General features: G+C 32.9%; 1 protein-coding gene across 5 annotated transcripts in view; it reads right to left on the bottom strand.

Annotated features, from left to right (window-relative positions):
• The window catches only part of RALGAPA1 (Ral GTPase activating protein catalytic subunit alpha 1), a 272,386-nt gene that overhangs the window by 251,383 nt on the left and 8,659 nt on the right, over window positions 1–12,344 (bottom strand). For all 5 annotated transcript variants that reach the window (XM_036881215.2, XM_057488494.1, XM_057488495.1 and 2 more), the window contains 3 exons: window positions 7,282–7,392; window positions 6,715–6,764; window positions 3,763–3,820 (listed from right to left, as the gene is read on the bottom strand). In XM_036881215.2, the coding sequence (XP_036737110.2) occupies window positions 3,763–3,820; window positions 6,715–6,764; window positions 7,282–7,392 (219 nt within the window). The remainder of the gene's footprint in view (window positions 1–3,762; window positions 3,821–6,714; window positions 6,765–7,281; window positions 7,393–12,344) is intronic.

The following is a 12,344-nucleotide window of genomic DNA, read 5'->3' as shown; positions in this document are numbered from 1 at the left end:
GAATACAAAAGAGGATTTCACTACTTAGCACCTTATCGTGTGCATATCAGCAATTCATATGTTTATCTGGTGTAAGTCTTTTCAAGTATTTTGCCTATATTAAAAATTGACTACAGGAAAACAATTCCATTTACAATTACATCAAAAAGAATAAAATACCTAGGAATAAACCTAACCAAGAAGGTGAAATACCTATCTATACCCTGAAAACTATGAGACATTCATGAGAAAAATTAAAGAAGACATCAATAAATGGAAATACATCCTGTGCTCATGGATAGGAAGAATTAATATTGTCAAAACGGCCATCCTGCCTAAAGCAATCTACAGATTCAATGCGATCCTTATCAAAATACCAACAGCATTCTCCCACGAACTAGAACAAAGAGTTCTAAAATTCATATGGAACCACAAAAGACTCCAAGTAGCCAAAGCAATCCTGAGAAGGAAGAATTACACTCCCCAACTTAAAGATCTCTACAAAGCCACAGTAATCAAAACAATTTGGTACTGGCATAAGAACAGACCCATAGATCAATGGAACAAAATAGAGAGCCCAGCTATAAACCCACACATATACCACAAATTAATATATGATAAAGGAGCCATGGATATACAATGGGAAAATGACAGCCTCTTCAACAACTGGTGTTGGCAAAACTGGAGAGCTACATGTAAGAGAATGAAACTGGATTATTGTCTAACTCAATACACAAAAGTAAACTTGAAATGGATCAAAGACCTGAATGTAGGTCATGAAACCTTAAAACTCTTAGAAGAAAACATAGGCAAAAATCTCTTGAATATAAACATGAGCAATTTTTCCTAAACACATCTCCTTGGGCAAGGGAAACAAAAGCAAAAATGAACACATGGGACTACATCAAACTCAAAAGCTTCTGTACAGCAAAGGACACCATCAGTAGAACAAAAAAGGCATCCTATAGTATGGGAGAATATACTCGTAACAACATACCTGACAAGGGGTTAACATCCAAAATATATAAAGAACTCACATGCCTCAACATCCAAAAAGCAAATAACCCAATTAAAAAATGGGCAGAGGATCTGAACAGATCTGGAGATTTAAATAGTAATAATATTAAGAATAGCATTCACTGCAATAGTAGGTAATCCTAGACTTTAAACTATTTTATTTTAAAAAAGAAGAAATTGTGTAGAAGATCTAGTAATAATTTTTTTAAACAAGATTTTAACAATGTATAAAGCCCAAATAAACTAACTGATCTCAATTTCTAAAGATATACTTACAAATGAAAGCTTAAAACTTTCAAACTTAAAATTGTCACATGGAAACTATTCATATATTGTCAAAAAAAGAAGAAAAAGTCCCAAATGTAAGTCATGAAACCATAAAACTCTTAGATGAAAACACAGGCAAAAATCTCTTGAATATAAACATGAGCAACTTTTTCTGAACACATCTTGGGCAAGGGAAAAAAAGCAAAAGTGAACAAATGGGACTACATCAAACTAAAAACCTTCTGTGCAGCAAAGGACACTATCAGCAGAACAAATTGGGAGAATGTATTTGTAAACCACATATCTGACAAGGGGTTAACATCCAAAATATATAAAGAACTCACACACCTCAACACCCAAAAAGCAAATAACCCAATTAAAAAACGGGTAGAGGATCTGAACAGACGCTTCTGCAAGGAAGAAATTCATGGCCAACTGGCACATGAAAAGATGCTCCACCTTGCTAATCATCAGGGAAATACAAATTAAAATCCCAATGCTATATCACCTCACACCAGTTAGGATGGCCAACATCTAAAAGACAAGGAACAACAAATGCTGGAGAGGCTGTGGAGAAAGGGGAACCCTCCTACACTGTTAGTGGGAATGTAAACTAGTTCAACCATTGTGAAAAGCAGTATGGAGGTTCCTCAAAAAGTTCAAAATAGAAATACCATATTTGACCAAGGAATTCCACTTCTAGGAATTTACCCTAAGAATGCAGCAGCCCAATTTGAAAAAGACAGATGCACCCGTATGTTTATCGCAGCATTATTTACAATAGCCAAGAAATGGAAGCAACCTAAGTGTCCATCAGTAGATGAATGGATAAAGAAGATGTGGTACATATACACAATGGAATTATTATTCAGCCATAAGAAGAAAACAAATCCTACCATTTGCAACAACATGGATAGAGCTAGAGGGTATTACGCTCAGTGAAATAAACCAAGTGGAGAAAAACAAGTACCAAATGATATCACTCATTTGTGGAGTATAATAACAAAGCAAAACTGAAGGAACAAAACAGCAGCAGACCCACAGACTCCAAGAAAGGACGTGCAATTATGAGAGGGAAGGAGTTAGGGAGGGAGGAGAGGAAGGGAGAAGGGGATTAAAGGGCACTATGATTGGCACACATAATGTTTGGGGGGGGCACAGGGAAGGGAAGGTAGCACAGAGAAGACTAGTAGTGACCCTGTGGCATCTTACTATGCTGATGGACAGAGACTGCAATGGGGTGTGGGGGGGACTTGATAACATGGGTGAATGTAGTAACCACAATGCTGCTCATGTGAAACTTTCATAAGATTGTATATCAATGATACCTTAATTTAAAAATCAACTTGTCTTATTATTGAGTTGTAAAAGTTTTTTATATACTGCAGATACATCATTTTCAATCTCAAACTTTACCTAAAAAGTTTATTCTAGAAGTCTTTACTGTTTAGGATGTTGTCTTTCTCAGCCCCTGCATCAATATCACTCCTGTATGTCCAGAGTTCCTTTGCTTCTGGAACTGCTAATTGGATGGCTTACAGTTTTACAGCCTCAGAGATTTCATTTGCTGTAACTGATTAATAAATGTAGGGCCTACATACATCTATGACTGTTTTATAAGAAAAACAATACATTTTTTACAAATGACTATAAGACCTATAACATTCTACTTCAACTATGCTGTTCTGATGACTGCCTATATATTTCCCACAAGAGAAGGCTCATACCAATCACTAGTGATCAGCCCTGACATCACTAAGACACAGAACCAATGCCACCAATTGCCCATCTGCAGATTCCTTTTTAATCTGAGGGACAAAAAGTGTCTTATTTATGAGTACTCAAGAGCCCTGTGATGACACTATAATGATCACAGAACTGAACTCTAAGCTGGCAAGCATTCTGGCTTAGTGTAGTTCCTGGTAAGAGAAAGTCTGTGACCTCCTGCCTAAGTAGTCTCTGAGTGTAATCCACAGCAGGGTTTCCCCTCCCCCCTTTTTCTTTTCAGCTTCATTTCATGATCTGGAAGCTCTACATTTGCCCTTCAAGCACTAAGCTTCATTCCAGTTCTTCCTTTCCCCATTGTTTTTTTTTTATGGAGCAAACTACCAGCTGACACCACTTACTTTCAAACCTGGAGCCTATGGCTTCCACTCTACTTGGTAATCTGCATTTCTCTTCCACTTCTGACTCATGGAAATGTTTATTTTGATGCTGAGCCTGCTTCTATTTTTTGGTTTTATAGTCTTATAATCATTGTTAATGTATTCAGAGTAAAGGAACAAGTGGATCAAAGAAATTTAATAGGCCATTTTGATTCAGAAATCCTTCAAATACATTTTTATCTTAATTCCCAATAAATCTAGCACTGTATTCTTATTTTGTTTTTTTCTAAGGCATAAACTATGAATTCATTTCAAATAATGACCAACACATTAAAGACCATTTTATTGTATTATCACTTATTTCAAATATGAAATACATGTTTAAATTACTTACCAATACTATGAAACTGCCATCGTTGATGAATTCTTTCTGGAAGAAGTTGTAAAATTTTCTAAAAATCAATATGAATAAAACAAAGAAAAGAATGAAAAGCAAACAATGAGTCCACAATGTGAAAAATTAAAGAGCTTACACTTAGCCTTTGAGAATTTCCTATCTAAAAGATAGTAACACAAATACAAAGTAGTCTTTGAGCTAATCTGATAGTTCTGGTACTACTTCAGCACTGGCATACTGACCAATATTTGAAACCCCCCCAAACAAGCTATATAACAAAGACTTGGAATAGGAAATTAATAAAATTTACCTTTTACATTGATATGGAAAGTAAGTGTACTTCTCCTTAGCACTAAATACTAACTCCAATATATTTCAAAATGCTCATTTACTATTCACAGAATTTCTGCATTTTGGATATTATTAGTAAGTTTGAATTCTTTCAGATATTATTTATGACATCTTCTAAGTAGTTCTTTCTCATTTTGATAAACCTAGGGAAAATATTTTGATTTCACAAAAATCTTATCAAGTATTTGTACTTAGTTTCATGTGAATTCAAAGAGGTACTTACATGTTATGATGGCTGAAGGTATGAGAACAAAATTTTAAAATTCAGGAGCCTAGTTAAGCTAACACTATATATGTTTCCATTAATTGGGAATAAATACTTTTTACATATAATACTTCAAAATTTTGCCTTTAATTGCCTTTATATATTGTACCTGTGTGATTTATTCTAGATCAGCAGCTGCCTTACTATGCTGCTAAACTATGCACTCAGTACTTACCCACTTGCTGAATGAAATCTATGTATTATTATTGCTGTTTTTACCATCTTTATTATGTAGAAGCACCATTAACTTACTATACTCAAAAGGGGCCAAACACCATACTGAACACTTTATATAACAGCATCTCATTAATCCTCACAACCACCCTAAAAGGAGTGTTTATTAATCTCATTTGACAATTGAGGAAATGGGTTCAGTAAGGTGTTTAGGTTAAAAAGTAGAAGAACAGAGATATAAACTTCAATATACTTTTCTCAGAAACTTGTGCTTTTATACTATTTGACTCAAAGGATGGTATGCACATTTTACACTTCTCATCTTTCCTTTGATATGACCTCCTTTAGTCCATCTTATTATACAAGAGGATAATAAAGAAATTAAAACTTCTTCACAGATAAATGCTGGTCCCACATGAGATACATAAACCTCCTTACCTCTGCCCTCCTATTTCTCCCATAGCTACTCAACAATTGTATATTTATATTTATTTTGGCATGGAAAGAGATAAAAGTATGGCAAGTTGAAAAGACAAGTTTTTGAACTACTCAAAATTATTCCTAAATTATGATTATTAAATTATACTTCTGGTTTAACCCTTATTGAATGTAAACAAACAGTCTTTTTATGTGGTTAACATAAAGATGAAAGAAATTATTTGTACTCTTAACAGCACAGAAAGCAGAATATAAGTCTTATGCCATATTATTAACATTATATAATGATGCTTTTTAATCAAGAAAGACGGAATCACTTTATAATTTCTTGCTTTTTAAAAAATTCGTTAGAGGTCAGATATTATTGTCCCCATTCTAAGCAGAAAAACATTAGCACACAGATGAAATATTTTTCCAAAAGATGAAAACCCTGTATCTAACATTCTTTTTCTAATAAAATTTGGTGATTCATTAAAGACAAACATTTCTGTTCAAAGAGTAACAAATGATCAGCACATATTACACACAGGAAAATAAATAATTTTTAATGGAAGGAATACTCTCAAAGAGCTTCTATTAACTAATTAAACAGCTCAGTTTCCTGAATATAGGACAAGCATGAAAATCTGAAGGAACACTTTCCAGGAATTATCTTGCTTTCTCTGTGAGTAGTTCTATTCTTTCTCAAAACATGTATGTTGTAATACTCCCCCTGTAAATAGATCATTCAAACAGAGAGGTAAATATAAAGCAAATTCCTCAGGGTTAATGACTAATGGAAAGTAACTGTAGAATAGGTACTAACACCAGTTACTTTCCTTGAGAACTCTTAAAAATGTTTTTTAGCTGTGACTAAATCAACAGGTAAATCAATAGCTAAGACAGATATCAATCAGATTATTCAAATTCTTCTAAACTGTGCTGAAATATAAAACAGTGAATTATCTTTAATAAAAGCAGACAGAACAGCTTAATCTTTAGAAATAATTTTCCAAATTCTTTACTGTGCCTTCCAGTGACAAGGTCTAAACCTGGTTTCTCCAGATCTCTGAAATTACTAATTAAGATCAGAATACTCCTATCACCATTTGATTTGAAAGACAGAATGAAGAGCAAGGAGTTATTTTTAAAGCAGGTATGGGTGTGCATGTTGGGGGGTCACCTTAATTTTTATCAGTGGGCAAAAAATGAAATACAAATTTTGGCAGAGTATCAAATATTACTGTTTCCTTCTGTTTATTTAGCAATAAAGACTTGACCCACTGCAATCCAAAGTAATGTAGAACAACAATTTATAGAACATTTGAAACTATTTATGCAAGTTTGCAATAAAAAGCAGTAAAAGCAGAACCCATGAATTCCTTAGGTATATAGAAATTCCATGAATTTACCATCTCTGGTAAGAATGTTTTGGATTTTTAAAAAGTCTCCATTTGTGTAAACTTCCCAGAAATTAAAATTTTCATTGATTGCAAATACACTGAATACAGTACCAATTTGTGATGTCAATTGCATAAAAATATAATTCTTCCTGTACCTAAAAATAATACAATATCTCAAAAATTAATTAAGCTGGGTATATTTTTAAGTTAAATATGTGATTCAGTTCTTGGAAAGCATGGCAGATTCAGTGTTTTATTTTAAGTTTATAGTTTCAATATAGTTCTTTGTATGTTCCAAGAATTATTTTGGTTAAAAAAAAAAAATTAATAGGTACTTACCTCAAAAATAAAAAGTATAGCATCTAATTCCTCCCTCTGAGATTTGTGACCTAAAACATTTTTACAAAAATAAAATTTAAACATTTGTTGTTAACTTTATTGTGAACCACCACCTAAAAAGCTTAAAACATTTCAAGCAGTTTTTCTCAGTGACTCTTTAATAAAATGTTTAAAATATATTGTTCCACATTAGACAATATGGTAGCATCTCTTTCTAGTCTTTTCCAATAATTAAGTTTAGAGTCTACATATTTATATCTAAAAACAAATTAGATATATTGTGGAAAACTTTAAATGAGCTCTGAAAATGGAAATAAGAGAATGATTGCTCAAACCTGACATATGCACTTAGGGCAGAGCAAAGAAGGTAAGGAAACAGGTAAACCCAACCAGGGAAAAAGCAAATCTTCTAAGCTACATCAAAGTAACAAGGATGGTACTATTAACCCATAGTATGAGAGGGCAATCTAAAAGCTGTCTGACAGAAGGTGAACCAATACTGAATTTCCAATGTCCAAGAATCTCTTTTTTAATGAATGTAACAATTACTTGAAGCCGGGATCTTACCTTTCTGTTTAAGACTAGCTTCAATAGTCACAAAATTCTCAAAGAACACATAATATATATGTGAAAAATGTTGGTCAAAAAACTGTTTAAGATCGATAGATTCTGCATTCTCTGAAAAATAAATGAAAAGAGTTTTTAGTGATTACTATCACTTAACATGTTAAACAATATTCAGCAAATAGTCACAGTGGCAAGTTTCCTTCAAAACAGACCAAAAAAACTGTTCCTAAAAGTCTATCCTATTATAGCATTTGGCATAGGTATTTATATATCTATATCCTGGTTCTCACAACATTAGTTTTGAAATATTTTCATTTTAATTTTAAAAACTAGTTAAACCAGATTATCATAATCTGTTTCGTAAAAGAAAACAATATCTCAGAGAGATTTAAATTCATGTGAAATTAACCAAAGCAAAGAAAGAAGTCAAGTTCTACTTTCAATTCACAAGTAAGCTCTCCTAACTTCTCCCCAAATCAGTACTTCTAAAGTAATAACATATCATGTCTAAAATACATTTAGTCAGCAAATGGGTACCTAACAACAGGCTTTATAAACAGGCACTTCATTATTACAAAGTTCAAACACAGGTAACACTCTCCTAAAAGAACTGTCAGTATAGTCCAGGACATGCAAAACTAAACATGTAACTGTATGCACAGCAGGAAGCGTTAGCTACTGAAAGTGAAGTGTCAAAGTATAATGGCAGTTTAGAACCACAAAATTACTTTCGAAGCTCAATGAGGGGTGAAGGTAGTAAGGCAAGAAGTAAAGACTGACAGAGGATATATGTGAAATGGCTCTTAAGGACAGGAAGAACTTTGGGCATGAACTGGTGGGGCTGAATGGGAGGGGCCTTCTAGGCATAAACAAAGACATGGAGAGTAAAGCATGAAGCATGATAGGATATATTAAAGGCATTTATTTTTGGCTAGAGCTTAGAACATTTTGATAAAAATAAAATTTTAAAAGCCTTAGGGTATGTTCTAAAATGTCTTGAATGCGAACCAAGGAGTCAGGATTTGTTATTCAAAGCAAGGTTATCTATGTAGGTAAGCATGTATTAAGCAATTTTGTTGTCTGGTTTATTTTCAGGGAGAGTAAGAAGGAAATGGAGAACCCTTACTTCATATACTTCCTATTATCCAAACTTATTTACAAAAAGCATGTATTTTGTAATAAAAAATAAATTTGAAAAGACAACTGAAAAATCAAAAATTTTTGAAGAATTAATTATAAATTGTGAATAAACACAAGTTAAAGGTAAACATCAATTAATTTCTTGGAATATGCTAAGGCTCAGTGGAAGATTCTGGAATAAAGTTAAATAACAATTTAGATAGCACCTTAAACTGTATCATTTTTTCCTATGAATATTCACAATACAGTTGATCCTTGAACAAAGATTGGAATATACTGGAATTATAAAATATATTGGAAGATTTTTTTGGAGATTTGCAACAATTCGAAGAAGAATTTTCTTTCTCTAATTCTTCATTTTAAAAATACAGTATGTAACATACAAAGTATGTGTTAATTAACTGTTTATGTTATTGGTAAGGCTTCCAGTGAACAGTAGAACATTAGTAGTTAAGTTTTGGGAGATTCAAAAGTTATATGTGGGTTTTCAACTCATGGTGGGAGTTGGTAATCCTAACCCCCACCCCCCACATTATTCAAGAGTCAACTGTAAGTCCTTAGTGATATCTCAACTACGGAATTTTCCAAAACTGTTTCCCTTTTGCTCTGCCCTCCCAAAGGGATAGATGCCCTCTCTTCTCTATTCCCTTGGATTCCCTACATTTCTCTCTTACGGAAATAACTATGCTTCAAGTGTTTTCTTGTCTTTTTTTTTCCAGGACTGATCTACAGCTTCTTTAGAAAAAAAACTGTGTCTACCTTAGTATTCCTAAAACCTAGCACAGTGCTGAATATATACTCAAATGTGTTCTATTACTAATAAAATTAATTATCTTATTTTACTGTATTTATTTTGTAGCTTACACATTTTTATATTGGAAAAAACTGCATAACCTGACAGGCAAAACAGCATTGCTTCTTCTAGACTGGAATCAGCACGCCCAAATTCCATTTCTACCTGAAATACTACCTGTGTGACCTTTTACAGAAATAGAAAAAAATAATGATGACTAATGCAAACTGAATGTTTCTATATGCTAGACACTATTCTAAGTGCTTTACAGAAATTAATTTATATAATCTTCAAGCAACACTATGAAGTAAGTACTACTACTATTCCTATTTTATAGATGAGGAAACAGGCACACAGTTTAAGTAATTTGGCTAGTAGGAAGCAGAGTCAGGGATTTAAACCTTACACAGCCAGGATCTGTACCCAAGCTCTTAACCTCTCTGTTATTCAGCCTCCAATGTAATACATCTATAAGAAAAACAGAAAAAACCCTAGCTATTTACCTATTACCTGTATAATAAGAAAAGAGTAACAGTCACCAAATACTAAACATATTTTATAGACTATCAGAATAAAAACATTTACAATGAGATAAACAGGAAATATATCTTATTTTTCCCACAAAGTAACAAAGAACTATAAAAGTAGAATGAAATAGGCTGCTATAATTACCTCTAAATTTCCTGAAATAATGTTTCAAACATAACTAATGTCCAAGGGGTAAGAAGAAAATGAGAACAATAACAAAGGAAAACAAAAAATAAAGGAAAACAAAAAAATAAACAAAGGAAAATATAAAAGGAAAACAAAACAAAATAAAAAATGAGTCAACTCAAGATTCTGTGATATAATTTAGGAGCCAAAATAGTTCTCTTAATTTCCTTTCTATATAGCATGTTAAAAAGTCTAGAAAAGACATACGTCCTAATAAAAAATACTGGATCAAAATAAGGCTAATTTGTTTTTACTCTGTATCTATTTATGATAATCAACAAATAAGAATTCTTTCAAAAAACATTTTGATCACCAATTCATAAAATGTATTAGTGTAGGAAATTAGGGGACGAAACAAAATGGATAAAGAAAAAGGAGGGAGTAAAAACAAACAGGTGGGATAAAGTATAAGTAATGTATCATCAGGCTTTAAAAAAGGAGAGGGGTATGTGGGAAAGGGAGAAGTAATTGGGAAAAGGGAGGAAGAGAAGAAAGGATGACGGGAAGAAAATGAAAATACTAAATAGGAAGACAGAACTGAACCTACTACTCAGAATGTAAAACAGAAGAATACAAGATGGAAAATTTAAGACAAAGATAACAGACTACCTGAGAAGTTCTGGTAACAAAGAGAAAATAGAAGCAATATTCAAAAAAACAATATCTGAAAACCTAAAGTTGGTGAAATATATAAATTAATCTTGAGGCTGAAAAGGCTTATTGAGTCCCAAGCAGGATGAACACAAATCCACACATGGACACATCCTAACATCAAAACCAAAATGGAAATACTAAAAACCAACAAAAGTTACCTATGTAGAAATACCAAAACTAAAAGGAGACTTCTCTCAGCCCAATAGAAACAGGAAGACAATGCAATTCTATATTTAAAGAATTAAGAGAAAATAGCAGCCAATTTAAAGTTCTATACTCAGCTACACTGCTGTTCAATAACATGAACATACAGTAAAGGCAATTTCTAACAGAGTTCAACATTCAAATAACCTCACTCACAGAGCTACAAAAGATATATTTCTGAAAGAAGAGAAATAAACTCAAATAGGAGAGTGAAAAACAAGGAGCAAACATGAGCAGAGAAACTGTAATATGTAAAATGTATGGGTAAATTTGAGCACTGACTGTTAAAACAAAAATAAATAAAACTACTAGTGTAAAAGTTCACTAGCAAGGAGTAAGTAAAATAAAAGACAATGTCGAAGATGAAACGGAAAGAACATTTTAATGAAATTTAAGACTGTTAATAAATATTTATAGTTTAAAAAGCAGGTGATACAAACAACTGACTGATGGTTGCCATTGCAGGGGTGCTGGGGGAATGGGTGAAACAGGTGAAGGAGAAAAATTAGTATGTTTGGTATCCTGATCTGGGTGATGGTTATGTGAGTATATACACAAGTCAAAATTCACTAAGCTGTACATTAAGATTTGGACGTTTTATTATATGTACCTCAATAAAAAAATGTAAGAAAAGGAAAAGCAGGTTGGAAATAGGTAATATCAGTGGGTTGGTGGAATAAGGAACTCCAAAAATCTTCTCCTCCATAAAAGAGATTTAAACAAAAGCAGAAACAGTAAAACTCAATTTTTTTCACAAACCTGGAAATTAAATGCTTGTGACAATTAGGAGCATTTTTTCAAGAAAAATGGATGAATCTCAATATGAATAGTGAACTATGTGGCATTTCAAACTCCTCCTATTCCCATAACCCTCTCCCCAGCTGCACAGCAGCCTTGAAAACCAAGAGCCCGTGATTACAGTGCTGTGACAAATCAAAGCCACACACTTGGTGTTCTGTTGTCTTCACATGGCCTTCTCCACTGTATCTATCTATAGACCAGTTTATTCTGCTAAATATGGGGGGCAAGGGAGTACACTTTAAAGCTAGTATGTTCAGATATCAGATTGAAGTTTTCTAGAAATAAGATGCTACATAAAGTCCATGATGATTTCAGTAATGAGGGGGGGGATTATCTGATAACCTCTGCCATATGCCATAAACATTTTTCACTTAATGCCCTGGTTTTGGTTTTTATTTTTCTATTTTACATAGGGCAGATTTTAGAATCTGAACCAATTTTTTGCACAGGTACTGAAGAGCCCAAGACTTCTTTCTGATCAGAATATTGACTTTAAAATTTATTTTCTAGCATTGTCAATAGAAAGGAAATTGCTCACAAAAGAGCAACTTTGCTCTCCTCATACCTCATACAGTCATTCATGAACTACATACATAATGTTTACTGAGCATCTATTGTATTCAGACACTGTGCTGAGTCTAGGAATATGAAGATGAGAAGACATACCTCTGCCCTCAGAAAGGTTTTAAGATACAGGCACACAAATTAGTAATTACAGTGTAATAAAATAATCAAATTACTAAAGGTAAACAGTACA

The sequence above is a fragment of the Manis pentadactyla genome, chromosome 11 (assembly GCF_030020395.1).
Source record: "Manis pentadactyla isolate mManPen7 chromosome 11, mManPen7.hap1, whole genome shotgun sequence".
Classification (NCBI taxonomy): Eukaryota; Metazoa; Chordata; class Mammalia; order Pholidota; family Manidae; genus Manis; species Manis pentadactyla.
The sequence above is the reverse complement of the archived record's forward strand: the minus strand, read 5'-3'. Positions and strand labels throughout refer to the sequence as shown.